We start from the raw sequence: 22,225 nt of genomic DNA, 5'->3' as shown, positions 1-22,225 counted from the left end.
TTTTTTAACATTATTTGGAGGATAACCTTTTTATCAAGATTCAATTGTGCCATTTTTGAACTCAAACAAAAATATTAACTTGCAAAAACTAGTGATAACTGAGAAATTTAAGAGCTAAACAACAAATATCAAATTTACTGCCATGTATCAGAATTAGAAAAAAAAATAGCCAAAAGATGCTGAATTGATTATTTAAAAAATATATACACAGTGTTTCATATTTTCTTTTTGAATAATCAGAAATTTCAATACCTTTGTAGTTTAGTTCATTGGGAACATGTAGATATAATTTTTTCTGGGATAAAGCCACGTTTGATAAGGTTTAGAAGAGGGGATGACATAACTCAAAATGAGTCGTGCTGGCCAATAGAAGGGTCAAAAAGTAATAAAATTAGAAAAAAATGATCTCATTTCCATTTCTTTCCTAAGCCCAAGGCATTTAACAGGTTGACTGCCATGAGTACCATATTGGTACTCACTCCACCTTTTTGTGGAGCCATGAGTACCAATATGGTACTCAGTAAATTGGAAATTACAGCTGATTAAAGATTGAGTTATTTTATTAATATTGTAAACTATAACCTTGAAATAATGTTTATGTTTTTAATAAAGGGTAATTTTAACTAATAAATATCTTAGCAAGGGAAATTTGATTTTGAAACAAGATCAAGTTGGCAATTGTTACAAATCATGTTTTCATTAGCTAGTCACCAAACTTGATGTGTGTTAGCATTTCTGCTCAAGTTATTTCTAGTAAATATGGAAGACGATAATGATGAATACATACTTCAGTTATTAGATGAAAGTTTTAGAAGTGGTGAAGGTGATGAATTAGGTTACAACAGTGACAATTTAGTTGAGATTTTTGATGATGATTCCGATGCTGACCCAGATTTTGTTGTGAGTGAACATGATAGTGTTAGTGATGGCGATATCGTAATCAGTCAGCCCGGTCCAAGCACATCTACAAAGCGTAAGATATTTTCAAGTACACCAAAGAAACATTTATCTCATAAGAAACCTAGGTTATGTGTTCATAACCAACAAGACAAAACAATTACTTTGGATTCTCAAAATACATCAGATAATCAATCATGGAAGCCTGTAGACTCAACTTTTAATGTTTATCCCTATAATCCAGAAAATGAGGCTGTAGGAATCAATCCGGATATTATTGATTCTATGGGTAAACGCGCACTAGCACGGCCAAGACCAAGACCAAGACCACGACCAAGAACTTGCAGCCAGGACAACCTGAAATGATGTGGAGCAACGCGCACTAGTCAGACCAAGACACGACAGACGCAAGACAGACGCACGACCACAGCTGTACGCTCTGGCCGCACAGACCAAGCGCGAGACCAGCTTGACGTTGCGGCCAGACTTCCATGAGCTGTTATAGAACAACGCGCACTGCCTACGGCCAGTCTGCGACCAGGAGTAGTTGAGAGAGGTTGTGTGTGCGATAGAGTTGTTTATGATTTGTGAACAAGTTTAGTAGACAATATTGTAAAATGGCAACAGAATCAGTGTTTGATACAGGAGGTAAAGGAAAGGCCTTGTTTGTGGGATTTTTCATTAGATGATTATGCCAATAGAATAATGAAGAAGGAAAAATGGGAAGAAATAACATTGCTATTCGGTGGCGATGTCTGTACAACAGTGTTTTTTTTTTTTTTTTTTTTTTTTTACGGTACACATACACGGCCACTGCTATTTCCTCGACATCCATTTTCAGACTGACTGTTGTCTGTTTAGTACATTACAAAACTGTCTTGGTCTTGGTCGAGGTTGTGGCCGTGCTTTTCCAGACCAGTACTGGTCTTGGTCTTGGTCGTGGTCTTGGTCTTGGCCGTGCTAGTGCGCGTTTACCCTTAGTCTAATTGTTCGCCTATTGATTTTTTTCAGCTGTTTTTGGACGAGGAAGTGTTGTCATTACTAGTAACAGAAACAAATAGATATGCCCAACAGTGTTTAAAAATAGCTTTTAGTCCTCATTCCAGATTGGCAAAGTGGACAGATTGTACAGTGGAAGAAATGAAAAACTTTATATGCATCTTGATAATGATGGGTCTGCAACAATTGCCGAGCCTAGCCCATTACTGGCGACAAGACGACATGTACATCAGCCGCATTCCTGAAATAATGTCAAGGAATAGGTTTGAGCTCCTTTTGAGGATGTTTCATTTTTCGGACAATGAAACAGTGCAGCAAGGTGATAGGCTGAGTAAAGTATCTAATTTAGTCACAATTTTGAATGAAAAATTTAAAATGTATCTTTCACCGAAAGATAAGATTTGTATTGATGAATCTGTAGTTCCATTTCTAGGGCAGCTAATATTTCGTCAATATTTGAAAAACAAACGCCACAGATATGGTGTTAAAATTTTCAAACTTTTTGTTGAAGGAGGCTACACTCTCCAATACAAAATATATTCCGGTAAGGAAAAAGAACCTACAAAGGACGTTTCATCAAAGGTTGTCATGGAACTAATGGAGCCTTACCTAAATTTTGGCCGAACTGTGTATACGGACAATTGGTATACTAGTGTCCCACTGGCAAGAACACTAGGAGAAAACAAAACTCACCTAGTTGGAACTCTCAGGAAAAATAGAAAAGAAATTCCGAAAGACGTAGTGAAAGCAAAATTGAAAAAAGGGGAGATTTTAGCTAAAAAGAATGAGGACAATATTGCTGTCCTAAAATGGAAAGACAAAAGAGACGTTTTAATGCTCTCTACAAAACATGGAGCTGACATGCAAGAGGTTGATGTGAGAGGTGGAAAAAAGAAAAACAAACCTGTTGTAACAATTGACTACAATAACGCAAAATCTTATATTGATTACTCAGATCAAATGGGCTCTTATGGAACTCCACTCAGACGATCAGTGAAGTGGTATAGAAAAATTGCCATAGATCTTTTGCTGACAACTTCTGTTATAAATGCTTTGTATTTATTCAAAACTGTAACAGGTATACCAATGAAAATTACTGAGTTCAAAGAAAGTTTATGTAAAGAACTGAAGAAAAAATCAGCCTTAGTTTTAGTGGAACCTCAGCAGCGGCAACATACTTTGACTAAACAAAACACACGAGGTAAATGCACCAAATGCTATCAAATGAACTGCAAAGAAGGAGGTAGGGAGTTAGCGCAGAAGAAAACAGAAAAGGTGTATACTAAATGCCAACAATGTGAAATCTTCCTGTGCAAAGACTGCTTTTACATTCAGCACACACCAAAAGTAAAATAAAGGACCATAACTTCATAAACCAATTATAACATTTTGTGAACTTTACTCTTTATTTGTCTGTTTGCTAAATAGTAATAAAAGATTGTATTTTATCCATAGGTGACCTAAAAATTGTATTATAATTTTTTTAGAATTTTAATATTGTGTCATTTTAATTATCCTACCTCAAGTAACACATTTTTATTTATATTTATATATATTCAAAATATAGTTAAAACAATTCAGTAAAATTCAAGACTGCAACAGAGGCCACGAGTACCACTTTGGTACTCATGGCACATCGAGAGGCCATGAGTACCACTTTGGTACTCACATATTTTTTATTTAAAATTTGTAAAAAGATTAATGAAACTTCATTATTATGTGTTTTCAAAGCCAAATATACAAAAATATTAAAAAATTTAACAATAAAAAATTTTGGCCCCAGTGGTCAGATACCTTAAATCAGTATGGCAGTCAACCTGTTAATGTCTGCATATAACTCCAAAAGGGTAACAGAACACAGTGGTTTACCAAAAATTCCATAATAACTTAAAAACTAATGATAACTTAACGAAATTATAATCTTTGTTATGTATTATAACAAAATTCATGCTCTGTAAAAATAACTTTAAATTAGCAAAATGTATGTATATACAAAAATTAGCAAAATATTCATACAAAAACAAAGAAGTTTTGTGATACTAAAGAAATCTTTAAAAAACAAAATTTAACCCAACCAGGGTGTCCAGTAATGACCAAATCTAAAATTCAAGCACATTTCAAGGTTTTCAAGGCTCAAAATTATAAATTTCAAGGCTATAGTCGCGGTTTACTTTTGGCTCTTTATCGGTAACTAACAAATTTTACAAGCCAAAATCAAGTCACGAAATAGTGTTTACTTTCCATGTAACAATAAAGATTTCTCAAATATTTAAGGCCTCTGTTTAAATTACTAATGTCCTTATACATTATTAACAACATTTTATAATTCGTTGTTGAAAAAATTTACATTAAATGAGGTTTTTTTTCAGAACCTATAACTTATAATTGAACTTCCTTGTGTTCAAAAACTTTGAACTGTAATCGTTACCTATAAAATATGTTAATTTAATTATTTAAACAATACTATGCTTAATGTGGCATTTAATTTAGTTTAAAATGAATTTCAGTGTAATGTTACTATTACAAAAAAATAGTAAAAAAACGTTGTAGGCCTATACAAAATTATGATAAAGTTACCAAAGCCTAATTTAATGTTTATATTGTAACAGTTTGTTACAAATACATTTTAATATCCAAATAGGTAAATGATTTCGATTTTTTTTATTTGAAATCTGAAAACAAACCCTCAAAAACACAGGATAGTAAAGAAACAGTTTACTTTTAAGTTAAAGAAGTTTTACTTACACTTTTCAACATCAAACCCAATACTATTCTAAACCAGTTGAGGGTGTTAGTTTTAGGTGAATTAAGTTTCATAAAAAGAAAATAACTGTTAAAATAAATAAAAATTATATTAATATTAATTTTGTAAAAAAGGATTAAACTCAAAAAGTCCAAAACATGGGTTATTAAAAATGTTGAACCCTTTTTACAATTTATTTTGTGTTAAAAAATAAATTTGTCACAGAAAAAGTGTTTACTCTCTTTAGAAAACATGTGTGAAATTATAAAAACTTTTTTTAACAATTGAATTACTAACGATGTATTGCACCTTTACTCATTGCACAAATTAATTTAAACAAATAAGGCTATTGACAATAAGTTAAATGAAAAACAACCATTAATAGTATAGCAAGGGTAAATAAACACCTAGATTACTAAAAAAGTGTTGTATTAATTATATATCTCAAATAAATTTAAAATAAATCCTATAGGCATCCAATTGTACACCATAATTGATCACATGATCACGTTTTTCGATTACCTTAAATTGAAACATTTAATATTCATCAGTATGTTTCAAAGAATTGGTAACCTCTTCAACATGCGAATATTATAAATACAATATATAGTCGCGTAGGTTATTTAGCCACTCTTCAAATTACTTTAACATCAAGCATATATAAATGCCATCTCTCGTCAAACCTACTACAAACGCCATTTTTGGCGACTGCAACGAGAGCGAGTTACTTCCAAATTTCCTTTGTATCCTGTCAATTTCACATCGATGTGAACATAATGAAACTGTTGCTTCAATATCTTCATTTGTGTTGAGCACGGCGTCCACTGCGACCGGCCCGGTCCAGCCCAGCCCGGACTTTTATACTCTGTCAAAATGCATACGATCAAATGAAAACCCGCCACACTGCGACCGGTCCGGCCTGGGCTGGACCGGGCCGGTCGCAGTTGGTGGGTGTCCATTTGATTGCGTGTATTTCGACTTCACAAAAAGGCCGGGCCGGGTTCACTCCAACCTAGCACCGCCCACTGCGGCCGGCCCGGCCTATCCAGCCTCGGTTGGCTCTTCGGGTGCCGTGTGGGCCGAGTCTTTCCGGGCTGTGCCGGGCCGGTCGCAGTTGGTGGGTGTCCATTTGATTGCGTGTATTTCGACTTCACAAAAAGGCCGGGCCGGGTTCACTCCAGCCTAAGCACCGCCCACTGCGGCCGGCCCGGCCTATCCAGCCTCGGTTGGCTCTTCGGGTGCCGTGTGGGCCGAGTCTTTCCGGGCTGTGCCGGGCCGGTCGCAGTTGGTGGGTGTGTCCATTTGATTTGCGTGTATTTCGACTTCACAAAAAGGCCGGGCCGGGTTCACTCCAGCCTAGCACCGCCCACTGCGGCCGGCCCGGCCTTTTTGTGATGTCGAAATACACGCAATCAAATGGACACCCACCAACTGCGACTGGCCCGGCCTATCCAGCCTCGGTTGGCTCTTCGGGTGCCGTGTGGGCCGAGTCTTTCCAGGGCTGTGCCGGGCCGGCCGCAATGGGCGGGTGTCCATTTGATTGCGTGTATTTCGACTTCACAAAAAGCCGGGCCGGGCCGCCCGCAGTGTGCGGGTGTCCATTTCATTGCGTGTATTTCGACTTCACAAAAAAGGCCGGGCCGGGTTCACTCCAGCCTAGCACCGCCCACTGCGGCCGGCCCGGCCTATCCAGCCTCGGTTGGCTCATCGGGTGCCGTGTGGGCCGAGTCTTTCCAGGCTGTGCCGGGCCGGTCGCAGTTGGTGGGTGTGTCCATTTGATTGCGTGTATTTCGGCTTCCCAAAAAGGCCGGGCCGGGTTCACTCCAGCCTAGCACCGCCCCACTGCGGCCGGCCCGGCCTTTTTGTGATGTCGAAATACACGCAATCAAATGGACACCCACCAACTGCGGCCGGCCCGGCCTATCCAGCCTCGGTTGGCTCTTCGGGTGCCGTGTGGGCCGAGTCTTTCCGGGCTGTGCGGGCGGCCGCAGTGGGCGGGTGTCCATTTGATTGCGTGTATTTCGACTTCACAAAAAGGCCGGGCCGGGCCGCCCGCAGGGTGCGGGTTGTCCATTTGATTGCGTGTATTCCGACTTTTCAAAATGGCCGTGGCCGGGCCGCCCGCAGTTGGGGGGTGGTCCATTTGATTGCGTGTATTTCGACTTCACAAAAAGGTCGGGCCGGGCCGCCCGCAGTTGGGCGGGTGTCCAATTTGATTGCGTGTATTTCGACTTCACAAAAAGGTCGGGCCGGGCCGCCCGCAGTTGGGCGGGGTGTCCATTTGATTGCGTGTATTTCGACTTTCACAAAAAGGTCGGGCCGGGCCGCCCGCAGTGTGCGGGTGTCCATTTCATTGCGTGTATTTAGACTTCACAAAAAGGCCGGGCCGCCCGCAGTTGGGCGGGTGTCCATTTGATTGCGTGTATTTCGACTTCACAAAAAGGTCGGGCCGGGCCGCCCGCAGTGTGCGGGTGTCCATTTTCATTGCGTGTATTTAGACTTCACAAAAAGGCCGGGCCGCCCGCAGTGGGCTGGTGTCCATTTTGATTGCGTGTATTTTGACAAAAAGGCCGGGGACGGTCACAGTGGGCGTCTTGCATTAGAAACGGCAGCGGTATAAAAAAAAATCAAAACTCCCGATTTTCTACAAAATTCAAGCATAATTCCCGCCTTTTTCAAGGCAGGTAAAAATTCAAGCATAATTCCCGCTCTTCCCGATTTTCAAGGCTGCTGGACACCCTGCCAACAAATCCTTTTTATACATTTTTTTATTAATTGTGTAAAAAATAATGTTTGTATATAATACATCATTCAAATTTTATTCTGATTACAATATTATATAGTTTGTCTGGTTTTAAAATGTATTTACACAATTTTTGTGCACAAATATTATAAACATTTACATCTCCAAATTTTGCTTCCTTTCATAATTCAACTGTTAAAACAAAAGAAACAAATGGAAAATACACTATTTATTTTAAATTTTATGAACTTCCAAGAAATACTACCATTAATTTTCTCTGTAATCATTTCAAAACATGGAGGTTTTGGCTTTTTCATCACCATGATGACAATAGTTACTTAATTCTATTTGGCCTTAAATAGTATAGTGTTTTATATTGTATGACAAAAGTTGGTACTCTTTCCTTAGATCTTAAACTAAACATTCTTTGAAATTTCAGTAATTAAACATTTTAGATTATACAACTAATTTGGTGTTTATATGTTAGTAATTCAGCTGATATCCTTGGTTTGACAACCTTACATTGGTTTATTTTTACACAACAACAAAACTAAACACCCAAACTTTCAGTGAGCAAAATCATTTTTGTCTTAATCTACAATTTAAAATTGAAATCTATGAAATTATAATAATATGTTTAAAAAAACTGAAACACAAATTGGCTAAATGAATTAATTTAAAGCAGTTTGAGTGTGTCACACAAGGTTTCATATTTTGTGAAAATTTAATTAGGTTATTGTAAACTGTGCGCTCACTGGGTACAAGGTAAGATTAGTTTGTTACCTTGTTTCTAAACTTTCGCTTAACACGTTGACTACAGCAGATGCCCTTGTGCACTTGCTGTTTTATTAGAATAGTTATCTTCACTCCATGTAGGGTTAGAGTATGACAAGCGGACCCAGTTTTTATATTGATTAGTACAATCATCAATACTTTATAATCATTTATCGAATACGCGTTTATAAATCTTATCAACATATCTATAGTCATAATAACAATCATATTTTAAATATTAATATAATGATCGTAGTGATAATCTTATAAATAATAAATGAGCTCTAACGATTAGAACTGGAAATAGGAAAAACTCATAAATAATAATGAAATTATAACAAACATTTACAACAGGAAATACGAAATATGCATAATTACTCCTGGGTAGCAATGATTAACCGCTTTCGAGAAGTTGTTAAAACAGCTTCTCTATGAAACCGTACTTCTCTTCTGTACAAATACTCACAGAGATGATCTGCAAGCAGGTCGGCTGATATGCCACTTTTTTAAACTTCGTTTTACGGTCCTCCACAAGCTTTCGACTGTCTGTTACTATCATAAAAGAAAATACATTTATTATATGAAAAAGCTTTTATACTTTATGCAAGTTAGTTATTGTTAAAAAACCAGTATCGGTTAGTTATATCGAAAGTTATAATTAAGTAATATTGTTTGACAATAATGATATAAAAAAACCGGGTCCGCTTATCGTACCCTACTCCAGTATAGACCAGCAATGAAGATGTTAACTCCTTTAACGGTTTTATTTTTGTATCTTAAGCTATATTCTTTTGATAAGTGATGAGTCCTTTATGAAGACAGATTGTCTAGATAGTTGAATAAAAATAAAAAGTGATTAACATTAAATGAGGTATTGGTGGGGTGCAAGAATTTAATAGAGACTTGGTGCTAAAATAAATAAATAAAACTCCTTTGGTGATTATTCTGTTTATGAAATAATTGAAACAAATTATTTGTTGGTACAATGTACGGAAAAAGGAAAAGAATTTTATTATATAAAAAGTAAATTACATGGTTCAAGGGATCAAAAAAATTAATTGAAAACTATGCAAACGAAGCCAACAGTATATCCATGGTACAATAAATACTAGAATAAAATACTCCAGGACGAGTAACATGCAACAGCAACATATGATAGTTGGTTTCCAGTGTGCGACTACAATGAACTCATCAAGGTGCAAACACTCATGACAGAGGACCAAGGAAGTGCTGCCATCTAGTATAAAGTGTCAGAACTACATGTGCAACACAAGGTTGTCATAGAAATGCTTCTTGCACAATATTACATCAGTAACACACTTTTACACAATTGCTATGAACATATTACGTCAAAAACCGTGAAGGGGTTAAGATTTGGTTCAACTGTTGCATGCCCATTATGAAATAAAGTACAATTTTAATGCTTTTTGTGTTATAGATTGTTTTAAATTGGTACTTCATGCCCACTCATGTGAGAAGGTTACACTGAGAAAAGTGGATAATTTTAATTTAAAGTCAATAGGAACACTATTACATAAGCAAACCGATTACATTGATATTTTGAGCTAAAGAAATCTCAACCTATTATTTGTTCAATAATTTAAAACATTTTCAGAAAGTGTTGAATTCTTATGATCTGTTGTCCGCAAATTTAAAGATTTTAAAAACTAAGGACATTTTAGGTTTACGAACAAAATTGGCTTTAATTTGATACCTCACACAAGAATGTAGAAGTGTTTTTAGGTTAGCTTTGTTCTTATGTGGTATTCTTCAGTTGTTTCATGACAACCATCTCTTGTGGAGAGGAACTGCAGAACCTGGCTACACCACTCTTATTAGCCTTATTGTGTAGTGTGGTTAGCTGCACCAGTAATGATCCACTTACTTTGTAGATCCACTTTATGCTCTACAAGTTTTCTTTTTTACTTATTCTCTACAAAATTCCATTATTTTACCAAAATATCTTTAATTTATTATGGTAATACATTTTTTTGTTACAGAATTGTTGCTAATAGATGAAAATCTATAATGTCTAGAACATCAACACACTCAAACATACACGAAACATACCCAAGATCCATCAGTAAAATATACGTACCTAAAAGCTCTGCAGAGAGATACAAAGTTGGACAAGGAAGACGAAACCAGTTGGTTTCCAAGTGGTCTAATGATAAAGTGTACGATGAGCTTTCTTCTTTCATAGCAGAATTTTCCTACTTGACAGACCGTCCTGTAATTTCTGACACACAAAAACCTGTTTTGAAATCACCAACCTATAATGTCTATGCTGTGCGCAAAGATGAAGATGATGGTAATCCATTCAAACGTGATTCCAGATCTTCAAATAAAAGCTTCAGGAAAAATTCCTCACCTCGCAGGAAATCAGTGGAATGGGTGGATGAAGTGGATTCTCTAGTTGTACATCGTAGGAAACGTCAAAACTCACCTGAAACCCCGACAACGGATACCCAACGAGAAGAACTGCGTAAGAGTATTCCACGAACAAAAAGAAAATATCGAAACCGCCCAAAATCTTCTGGCAGTAGGATTGGTGACAAAAAATCCCGTTCCAAGTCGCGAATGAGGAGAAAAGTGAGCCAGAGCAGACATAAACCTAGAAGACGTGAATCAAAGCATGAAGTGCACAGGATCATTCCCGCAACAAGACGCAGGAGAAGATCGAGGTCAAAATCTTTGGTCAAAGCCATGCCTTTCTACGCCCCATGGAGAAAAAGCAAACAAGTAGCAGTGAGACCAGTAGAAAGGAAAAGAGAAGTCAGAAGAAAAAGATCAATCAAAGTAGTGCAAGTAAAGAAGATGATTCCTCATGAAGCGCCGACCATTGTTACACTCTATCCAAAAACTAAAACACATGAAGAATTCAAACCAGATTTCTTGGCGGACGCATCGCTTGCCTGCAAATGTTTTAAATGTATGAAGAAATATGAGTCATTGATAAAAATGTCGCTACCACCACCTACACTTCCCCTGTATTACCGACCCAAGATTGCTGCATATCCTCGTTTAGTCCATGAGCCCGACTGGAGTTACGATTGTAGCCCCTGTGCACTACGTCCGCCAGACTGCGGTCTTATCGACAGTTGCCAACAATTTGGGGATGGCTACAAAAGTGTCGTCATGAAGTTCAATTGCATCGGTCAATATCTGGACTCCACTATCACTCAGTACTTTCATTCCATTCTTGACAGATCCATCTATTATTGATGTGTCTAAGGTTTGATATTGTATACTTTAATGCTTGTACATTTGTGGTAGATGTCATTTCAATAACATTATAAATTAAATATACTGTGTTTCCTTTAGATTTTGTATGAGTTCAAATTATTTAAGAATTCTTTGTATAAAGTTTGTTTTTGGCGATGGAAGAATTGTGCAAGAAACAAGATTTTTCCAGATATTTGCCGTTGTTCACTGATGCAAGATATCAGTAACACATTCCGTGATCTGCAATCTGATCTCTTCCTCAGGTGGATAGCTAAGCTTATACATAACTACAATCTAGGTTAAACAAGGTAGTATATCACACCAGCTGTCACATAACAGGCTTTGCTCTATTGATGTTTTGGTAATAAGCTTTCATGAAAGATAAACTTTTGCACTGCTTCCGGAGTGACAGGATATTCCGGATGGGTAAGGTTTGGGGTAGGGGCCGCCTCCTATCGAAATCCATGAGGAAGAATTTAGGGCACTAATCTTGAGTCATGTCCTCTCGAAAGGAGGGGATGCCAGCTGTAAACCAACCTCTCCAATCAAAGCAGGCAGGGGGTGGCATACCCTTGTTGAGGCTAGCAAGAACCTCGAGGATAGGGAGCAGTCATCTCCCGTAGTAGACTAGACCTATTGAATTGCCCTTGCATTCCAGAATCTCGACTTTTACGGTTAGTGATGTTCTGCTCCTGTACATCCATAAGGTTGCCCAGATTTAAGTGACACATCGGTTATTGCTGTGCCCAGTGGTAGGTTCAACTGAAAGGTATAAACCAGCCAGACGCGATCCTTGCTGAGTGTACATAAACCGTTGGAATAATATAGTTTTTGGAGTCTTTTTTTTACAACTTTTGGAATTCCACTAATGGTGATATCTGTTTCTCCCTTCTCTAATTCTTTTTTCCTTCTTCCCAATCTTCTCAAGTCCTTGTTTACGAGGTCTCACCACCTTAGTTTTTATCGTCCAAGGGATCTTCTTCCTTCTGAGTTGTTCTCCAGAATTGTCTCTGTCATAGTGCTATCTGGTCTTTCTACCTGAGCTACAATATTTGGCTCTGTATATACAGTTCTCTCAATTGTGTTTGATTCTCCATCGTCAAAGGTTGGTCCATACACATTTCTCAATATTTTGTTTCAAAAAACTATTATCAATTTTTCTGTTTTCTTATTTAGTATCCAATTTTCAGATCTATGTAGAAACACTGGTCTGATAATAGTTTTGTAAATTCAGATGTTTGTTGTATGGGATAGTATCTTAAAACTCATCAACTTCTGGCATGCTGAAAAACTCTTGTTAGCCGAATTTAATCACTTTCTTTGCTCTTATTGTCACTGGTGAGAATATCTCCCAAATATTGATAAGTATTTACTTTTAAACATTTATAGACATCACCCTCAATCTAGTCCTGATTTTGGTGATTCACTTGAACATCTTTATTTTAAAAGCAATGATTACAATTAATTTATAAAATACAACTTTATTGTTATTAATACATCCATCTTTATAAAAATACAAGTCATGCTCTTCACACGTATAGCAATATATATTTTGTATAATAAATAAGAAGCCCTAGACACAATATAAACAACAGGGGGAGAGTGGAATTGTCATCTGGTCTGCAGCAGTTCTGAGACGAAGGAGAAGATCTCATCGTCACTAGTCGCTGCTGCAAGTTGTAGCCTCCCCACGAGTCCCAGTCCTCGCAGTGCCACCTGCAAACAACCATACTTTGTTAATTTGGGCCATGAAAAATTAGACATGTGGTGACTAATTACCACATATATCAGAAGATCTGATCCACAGTTAGAACCAGACTTATCAGGTGCTGATAAGGTAGCTAGCCTAACTGTGGATCACCGACCCGGTTCATCGGACTGATAAGGAGATCTGGGGAAGGGACCAGAATGACTAGTCACGAGTGAGTGATGTTGAATGATGGACTAGGGTGTACCATTCTGGAGGCCAAGGATACCGCAAGTCACCTTAATTATTTGCTTATTAGATATAAGCATTATTATGAAATAATTTAATTAGTAGGGAGGGGGTAGGTGCCAAAAAATTATGTGGGGTGAATTGGTTTTGTAAATTAAAATATGTAGGGACAGGTTTTAACATGATTGGGGATTGGCATGTTGTTGGTATATTTGTGTGATCTTATTTTTTTCTGGTTTAATTTAATTAAGGGTTTCAAATCTTTTAGTTCTTTTCTTAAATATATTATTTAATTTATCAAAGCTGGCAAGAGAATAGGTGTCATTAAGGATTATGGTTGCTCCACAGCCTTATCTAACATGTCTAGCCCTGCACAATGTCTTTATCGCTTCTACATTATACACCCCAAACCATAGAAAAAAACTAAATACCACAGACATAAACTTAAATAATTTCCACATTGTGTTTATTGCATTCATATTTAATTAAACATATTAAGTTTAAACAATAAGTGAAACCGAAAGATCAGTTATTGTACCTCAAATAGCTAGCCTAAATTTATCATGGCTGAACCTCCCCTGTACCTGCACTGCTCAGCTTGGCCAGTGAGGCTGCATCTCATGACGGCATGGTACTCTTGACACGATCTTTCTTTTCTTTATTTTACACCTGTGTCTTTGTGCCTTCTGCACAGATTCTCTTGTCTGTTAACCACCCTATCTCATCTTCTCCATCTCACCATTCTCCTTAATTATTTTATCTATTTTCTTTTCCTTTGCTTACTCTTTGATATGCTTCATTGTGCATGATAAAGTGAATTATCTACCCCGTACGTGGACTATTCTATCAGTGTGGAAGCTAAGCCCATCCCTCCCCCCACAGGTTGCGTAGCTGCTGCTAAAACCCAAACAGCAGAAAAGAAAAAAGCCTATGATATGAGACTGAAATATCTAAAAAGGCAAGCAATAGTAGACCGCATAAGCAACTCAGAAAAACAGGTCAAAAAGCAGTCTGGGACACAATTAATAAATGAACGCCATAAGAAGAAACAGGACACTCCACTTGAATTGACAGTCAATGGCAACAAATTAAACAATCCATTCGAAATAGCTGAGCACCTAAATACTTATTTTACAACTATAGCTGAGATAACACTAAAAGAAGCAGGTCAAACTTCAGATATCTCAAGGAAGCCTCAATGCACCACCAATGCACCTGAATTTGTTATTCATAGCACTACACAGGCAGAAGTTAAGAAAACCACCATGGCAATGAAATCAAAGCCATCAGCAGGCATAGATGATGTCTCATCTATCTTACTTAAGCACTGTGTTGATGAAATTACACTGCCTCTGACTGATATTATGAACAAGTCCTTAGCTCAGGGTATTTTTTCCAGCTGACCTCAAGATTGCCAAAATAATCCCTATTAAGAAACAACCACAAAGCACAGAAGCTGGCCACCTTTAGACCAATATCTCTTGTATCAACCATCTCCAAGATATTTGAAAAAATCGTTTTATACAAGATTAATAACCCACCTCATGGACAATAATTTGCTCAGTAAACATCAGCACGGATTTTTATCCTCTAAATCTACAACCACAGCTATCACTGACTTCTTTGAGAATGTAATTGACCAAATTGAAACTGGAAAAATAGTATCTGCTATTTTCTTGGATCTAAGTAAAGCTTTCGACACACTGGGACATAATTTACTTCTTACTAAGCTGATGACTTTAGGAATCCAAGGCAATGCAATAAACTGGTTTAATAGTTATTTGAAGAACAGGACTCAACTAGTAGAGCTGAAATATACAGCTAATAACACAGTTTACCATGCTAGGTCAAAACCCCTCAATATAACAAGAGGGGTCCCTCAAGGCTCAGTACTGGGTCCAGTATTGTATGTATTGGTAACAAATGACCTCCCAGATTTACCTAAAGGAGCAAGCCCACACCACAATGTACGCTGATGACACAGCTCTTATACTTGCTGGAAAAAGGCCCTAATGAGTTAGATTGTCAGGCCTTCATTGCTTTCAATATGGCAAAACAATATTGTCAAGAGAACGATCTTGCACTAAATGACAGCAAAACTAAACAAATCCTATATAACAAGAGCTGCAAACTTAACCGAGGGGTTGCCAATGTGGAAGTAGAGGACGAGACCAAAAATACCTAGGAGTGATCATTGACCAACATCTGTCCTGGACCCCCATGTGGACATGGTGTGCAGGAAACTGAGTACTGCCCTGTATGTTGTAAAAAGAATAAGGTCTGTTGCAGATCTGTCCAACGGCCAAGGGTTGCTTATTTTGCCCTATTTGAGTCTGTTGTGAGGTATGGTTTGATAATATGGGGAGGGTCAAGTATAGGAAATATGACTAAAGTTCTAAAAACTTCAAAAGAAAGCGGTAAAGAATATTGGCAGGTCTAAATCATCTTGACTCGTGCAGAAGTGCTTTCAAAGACCTTGGAATTCAGACAGTGGTGGCTCTTTACATACAACAAACCATTCTACATGTATTTAACACTGATTACAATAGACTGGGCGAAATTCATTCATATGGAACCCGCAATGTGACAGACTTCGTCTTACAACCTCATCGACTCACGAATGACTACCAAGAAGCCATCTTATGCAGGTGCAAAATTTTACAATCTCCTACCAAGACACCTCAAGAGTATAACAAGAGAGTCAGCGTTGAAGAGGAATCTCAGTGCATGGCTTGCTGACAGGATGTTTTACTCCATCGAGGAAATTTTTAAACTGGACATGACATTTTTATCTTGATCTATGTTTTAAACTAGATAAAATATTGACACATATTCTGTGCTCGATGTATATGAATAAAGTTCTCTTTGATTGATTGATTGATTGAGAATTCTCTCTCTGGTCTCGTGCACCCTGGTACCCTCTTTTGGTTGCGCTTGTGAGAGAAAAATTCTATTGGTTAACGACTTCATTTGGCACATTTCATGAAGTTTCTCCTTTTCTTATCTCGTCTCGTTAAACTGTGGGAAGTTGAAGATCCTGACTGCTGATCCTCAAAACATCTTTAAAATAGTTATTGTTAAATAAGTAATTGATTTGTTTTAATTCTCTTCTTTACATAACAGCATTTTTAATAAGAAAGTATTATTATACAAAAAACGAACAAGATCAGATCATGCTACTACATAACACACATACGACTTAACACATGTTACTTGTATGGCTGAAAATTTGATCAAACAGATTGTACTCAGGTGGGGTGATGCATGCAGTTACTGAGTCTCACTAACAAAGAGGAGTAGGCAGGGCTGTGAGAACAGGCAATACCGTCCAGTCTCTCAAAAATCTTGAAGGCTAAAAAGTACAGGGTCATCGAAAAATAATGCCTAGATTTTAAATAACTGTCATAAAAAAACTATTAAAGGTAATTTAAAGGTTGTAGTCTTAAAATGTGCGGAAAGAAATAAATTTTTTTTTCATACCTTAGTATGTTTCAATGTGAGCACCGTTAGTTGCCCTGCAGATATCAAGTCTGTAATCAACTTCCTGCCACGTGCGTCCAATCATATCTGGCGTAACAGTTAAGATTGCGGAAGAAATTCGCTCCTGAAGATGGTACAAATCCCGAATCTTTTCTGCGTAAACTATATTTTTTATGTACCCCCAGAAAAAGAAATCCAAAGGGTTAAGATCAGGACTTCTAGGAGGCCATGAAATGGGGGCTGCTCTACCAATCCAACCGTTTGGGAAGGGTGCGTTTAGTGCAGCGCGTACCTCGCGATGGTAGTGAGGTGGAGCCCCATCTTGCATAAAAATGATTCGCTGTCCAGTCTGTTGTTCGATATCGTCTAATTGGGGGAACACAAACAGTTCAAGCATGTCCAGGTAAACTAGGCCTGTAATGGTTTTTTCTACAAAAAAGAAAGGTCCAATAACTTTGTCATGAAATAACGCGCACCACACATTGAGTTTGGGAGAATCACGCACATACTCGTGGATTTCGTTTGGCTGTTGCGATCCCCATACACGGCAATTGTGACGATTTACACATCCATTTATGTGAAATGTAGCTTCATCACTAAACAACACTCTCTGTAGAAAATTTGGATTATCATCAATTTCATTTAACATAAAACTTGCAAATTCAGTTCGTTTAGGGCGGTCGGTAGGTTTTATTTGCTGTTTTATCTGAATTTTATACGCATGAAGTCTTAGCCGTTTGTGCAGTACATTTTGTATTGTTGTTTTTGGAATGTTTAGTTGAAGACTTCGTCGAGCAATGGATTTTTTTTGGGCTCCTAACACAAGATGCCGGATACGCTCAACATTCTCTTCTGATGTTCTTGGTCGGCCCTGGTCTAGATTTTTTGCCGACGGTCCCTGTTTCCCTAAACTGGTTAAACCATCGAACGATAGCTTTGTTATCAGGTGTTGTTTGACCCGTATATGTTCTCCGAAAGAGCCGCTGTACACTGACAATTGACTTTGACTCCGCGTACCAAATCACGCACTGTGCTTTTTGTTGCACGGTCAACATCGTACTGACCGGCGGCGCGTCTGTGGCCGGCTGACCTTGACGATTGCGCAGCTTGTCTGCGCATCACAAAGACAGGGAAACACAATCAGACGAACTAAAAACAAAACTTGCGTTTACCAGTTTATCGTCCAGTGAAAGAATTACTCATTTAACATGAAAGGTTTTGATGTTATAATTTTATTAAATCTAGGCATTATTTTTCGATGACACTGTAAATACACAAGACAATGATTGCAAGAGATTAAGAAAGCAGTAATTCTGAAGCTCTGAACCAGTATTACCTTCGCTTTCTGATGGTTAGCAGCCAGAGCCCAAGTAATGAGTGCTGCGTCTCTTTTCTCCTCAGGGGATCCTGCCAGTATTTTCTCTCCTACCATTGTCAGGACAGATTCTGCAAAACGTACACGGGTGTACACTTCGTTGTGGCAAAATTTTAAATTGAGTCATTAGTTATAGAACAGTTTTACAAACATCTGACTAATACACATTCCATAACTTGTTCTGAGGAATTTCATATTACTTAAGGTTTCCCTGCCGCATGTTCTCAAAGAACCAATGAGTTACAAAAATATTTTAAAGAGCTTTTATTACAAGTATAGTACAATATTTTCTACCATGATTTGTGCAAGCACTAAAAGTTCAAATAAATTGTAGAAAAAACCAATTTTTATCATTTTACAAAGTTGTGCCAGCCAGCGTGAAAGACTTTTTATTATTATTATTTTATTGTTTTTGTTTTAAGTACTACTTTAACATATAATGAATGTTACATGTTAAAACAGGCTTTGAGTATTTGTGAATAAAATAAGTAAATGACACATAACGTAGCTACGGTGGGAAGGATTAATTCAATGTGAATGAGGAGTTTAGCTCCAGTTTACCTTCCTCTTAATGCAGCGACTAAAATCTGATGCTTTCACAGTATCCACAGAATCCTGGAATCTGGAGTCATGTTCATTTGAAAAGATTAAAAAAAAGTTGGTGACGAAGATGCTCAAAAGAAACTCTTTGCATCAATACGACATCAGAATCACTTACACTACGAAATATAGTGTAATCTAGGTGAAGAGGTATTATCATTGTCTCATCAGGTCCTCAATTGAGTGCAATACAATGATTTAGACACAATCCTAAGGCATGGTGGAGCAACTCAACATTCACGTTGAATCAACCCTTTCCACCATAGCTACGTTATGAGTAGAAAACTCGGTTGCTCCAACGTGCTTTGACATCGTGTCAGGAACATCCTAGTGCACCTGATGAGACAATTAGAACATCTCTTGACCTAAATGACACTATATTTTGTAGTCTAGGTGATTCTGAAGCCAAACGATATAAAGAGCTCATTGATCTCTCTTCAGATGAACATGACTCCTGATTCTAGGAGTCAATACTGTGGAAGCATCAGATTTCAGACGCTACACTAAGAGGAAGGCGAACTAGAGCAAACTCAACATTCACAAGTAAATGACAGATAAACTAAGTTAACCTTGATGTTTGAAATAGATATAGTAATAATACATTTATTCCCAAGTGTTTTTCAAAGTATAAATTCTGGTTTACAAGACAACTTAGGTCAATTTACTACTAACTTATAGTAAAAATTTATTTATACAAGTTACATGCAAACTTAGGAGAAATAAGAACATTTTTACATTTATTTACGTTAAAGGAGTAACCAAACTTTTATATTCCTGTTAAATGTTTTGAGGCCATTTTCATTCAGACTGGATGAAAAGATATTGTATCCTTGTGGTACAATGTAACAAAAAAACTTTCTTCCCAACTCAAGCCTCACTCTTGGCAGCTGAAGGTCTATCCTGTTGAGTACTGCGCTCATCCACATGACTTCTAAGAATTACCTTATGATTTAAATAATGTGGCTTTTGTGTCAAAAGTACATTATGTACAACAACAAGGTTGAATAAAGCAACATTCATTAATGGACAGAACTTGAAGAACTGTGCAATATTCACTAATAGGCCAAAATTTTAAGGTTATAACTTATTTAATTTTTTTATAAATGAACTAAATATTAGAGCACTGTTTAAGAGTAATTGAGAGTAAAGGTTTTCCACATTCAAACTATTGACAAATATAGAAAAAGCGTAAAATTACAAGAAACAGGATTTTTCCGGACATTTGCCATTGTTCAGTGATACAAAAAAAAATCTGTAACACTACGTTTCAAGATCTGCAATCTGATCTCTTCTTCAGGTAAATAACTAACCTTACACATAATTACAAACTAGGTTAAAATAAACAAATCATACCCGTGTTGTGACATGCATAAGTCAGGAATCACAACCACCATGTTGTGTGTCAACTTCACTAACTCTGAAACATGCACTTAATAAAAAAACTAACACAACACTAATTATAAAACTGAACTACAGAATACAGGTCAGAGTAGGTCTGCATTCGTCAACCAACCACCTACAACTGACCAGAAGCCAATAGCAAACTTTTGTGACCTGTATTCTGTAGTTGTTTTGATAATTAGTGTTAGTTTTTTATTAAGTGTATGTTTTAGAGTTAGTGAAGTTGACACACAACATGGTGGTTGTGATTCCTGACTTAGGCGTGTCACAACGCTCTGGTATGATTTGTTTATTTTAACCTACTTTGTAATTTTGTATTAGTTTAATTATTTACCTGAAGAAGAGATTAGATTGCAGATCTCGAAACGTAGTGTTACCGTACTGATTTTTGTATCACAGAACGATGGCAAATGTCCAGAAAAATCCTGTTTCTTGTAATTTTATGCTTTTTCTATATTTGTCAATAATTTGAATGCGGAAAACCTTTACTCTCAATTACTCTCAAACATTGCTCTAATATTTAGTTCATTTATAAAAAAATTAAATAAGTTATAACCTTAAAATTTTGGCCTATTAGTGAATATTGCACAGTTCTTCAAGTTCTGTCCATTAATGAATGCTGCTTTATTCAACCTGTTGTTGTACATAATGTACTTTTGACTCAAAGGCCACATTATTTAAATCATAAGGTAATTCTTAGAAGTCATGTGAGTACTTAACAGGATAGACCGTCAGCTGCCAAGAGTGAGGCTTGAGTTGGGAAGAAAGGCTTTTTATGTCCGGAAAAATCCTGTTTCCTTCACAATCCTTCCATTGTCAAAAATAAACTTCAAACAAAGAAGTAAAATTACAGATCAAACTATTTCCAATTTACCAGCTTCAGGTAAGAGTATTTTCAACCTATATATATAGATTTCAAACTGGCAATTACAACTCGGCAGATGTGTGCCACTTGAGTTGAAAAATAAATTTTAATATCGTTATAAAGTTAAGGCTGCCTACTTGTGGTGAGAAACCTGGGTCTGTTGGCCGGAAGGGAGGCCAGGTTGCGGACGACGGCAAGTGCCAGAGGCCTAGACGACGGTCTCCCACTCTCCGCACACTGGACCAGTTGCGAGAACAACTCCCCTGTCTGGCACAATCAAACAAGCGTTAGCCGTGATCGTTAAGAATGTTCAGAAAAACAGAAACATACATAGGCACAATATTGTACAACTCCATGCACATGAGACTCCTACAATATGAAAAAAATATAATAACCAGAGGTAGATGTGATCTCTGTGAAGTACTAGCACAATTTGAAGATTCTTCTCAAAATATGGATAGAGGAATACAAGGATCTGAAGATTCACATCTTTAAATCTTATTTGCATGATAATATTAATTTTAAATTTTTCATAATTATTATTTGAAACCAAAAAAATAATATTACGTTTAAAATACTTCTGGATAGTCAGAAGAGAAAACATGTTTTTTTTTAAATAAAAGCTTTCCTTGATAAAAACAAATAATCATATTCAAAAATATTTTTATTTGATTTGAAATGGTTTTCTAAATTTTAAAGTACAGATTTGTTAACGCAAACCATTTATCTGTAAAGAAAATAAAAAAAGGAGTTCATAGCCTCTCTAAAACAGTTCAATAAAATCAGTTTTGATTTTATGGATGTTTTAGTAAAATGTTTAAAAATCGCTGAAATTGGGCTTGGCATTTTTCAGCAGTATGTTGAGAGCATTTTTTGGACAAATTTTTAATAAGCTCCAGCACTAAAAGGGTTGAACATGATTATGAACACTTTTTTTAAAAATGGAACAGCTGGCACAAATAATATAATTTAACAGCTTAAACAACATTAGTATACTGATTGCAAAGTGCTTTTAAGACATAAAACAATAAAACATCTTGAATAGTAAATTTAATTTTATATCTAAAAACTTTTCCGTTTACAAAAATGTTCAAACTTAGACGTAAAACTCACAGACTAAATTAAAATCTATCATATTTATTTTTAACAAAAATATGAAGTAAATTTTATTCCAACTCTAAATGTAT

The 22,225-nt window shown here is 36.8% G+C and overlaps 2 protein-coding genes across 2 annotated transcripts in view; one reads left to right on the top strand and one right to left on the bottom strand.

Moving 5' to 3' along the window:
* Positions 1-7,902: 7,902 nt before the first annotated feature.
* Positions 7,903-11,484, top strand: LOC124367167. The gene is made up of 2 exons (XM_046823816.1): positions 7,903-8,147; positions 10,157-11,484. The coding sequence occupies exon 2, from the start codon at positions 10,185-10,187 to the stop codon at positions 11,379-11,381; it is 1,197 nt and encodes a 398-aa protein (XP_046679772.1). The 5' UTR covers positions 7,903-8,147; positions 10,157-10,184; the 3' UTR covers positions 11,382-11,484.
* Positions 11,485-12,846: 1,362 nt separating this feature from the next.
* The window catches only part of LOC124367938 (rotatin-like), an 84,590-nt gene continuing 75,211 nt past the window's right edge, over positions 12,847-22,225 (bottom strand). Inside the window, exons 32-34 of the mRNA XM_046825152.1 lie at positions 21,176-21,305; positions 18,134-18,243; positions 12,847-13,097 (exon numbers count right to left, since the gene is read on the bottom strand). Coding sequence (XP_046681108.1) covers positions 12,993-13,097; positions 18,134-18,243; positions 21,176-21,305 — 345 coding nt within the window. The 3' untranslated portion in view covers positions 12,847-12,992. The remainder of the gene's footprint in view (positions 13,098-18,133; positions 18,244-21,175; positions 21,306-22,225) is intronic.

The sequence above is a fragment of the Homalodisca vitripennis genome, chromosome 8, assembly GCF_021130785.1.
Source record: "Homalodisca vitripennis isolate AUS2020 chromosome 8, UT_GWSS_2.1, whole genome shotgun sequence".
Classification (NCBI taxonomy): domain Eukaryota; kingdom Metazoa; phylum Arthropoda; class Insecta; order Hemiptera; family Cicadellidae; genus Homalodisca; species Homalodisca vitripennis.
The sequence above is the reverse complement of the archived record's forward strand: the minus strand, read 5'-3'. Positions and strand labels throughout refer to the sequence as shown.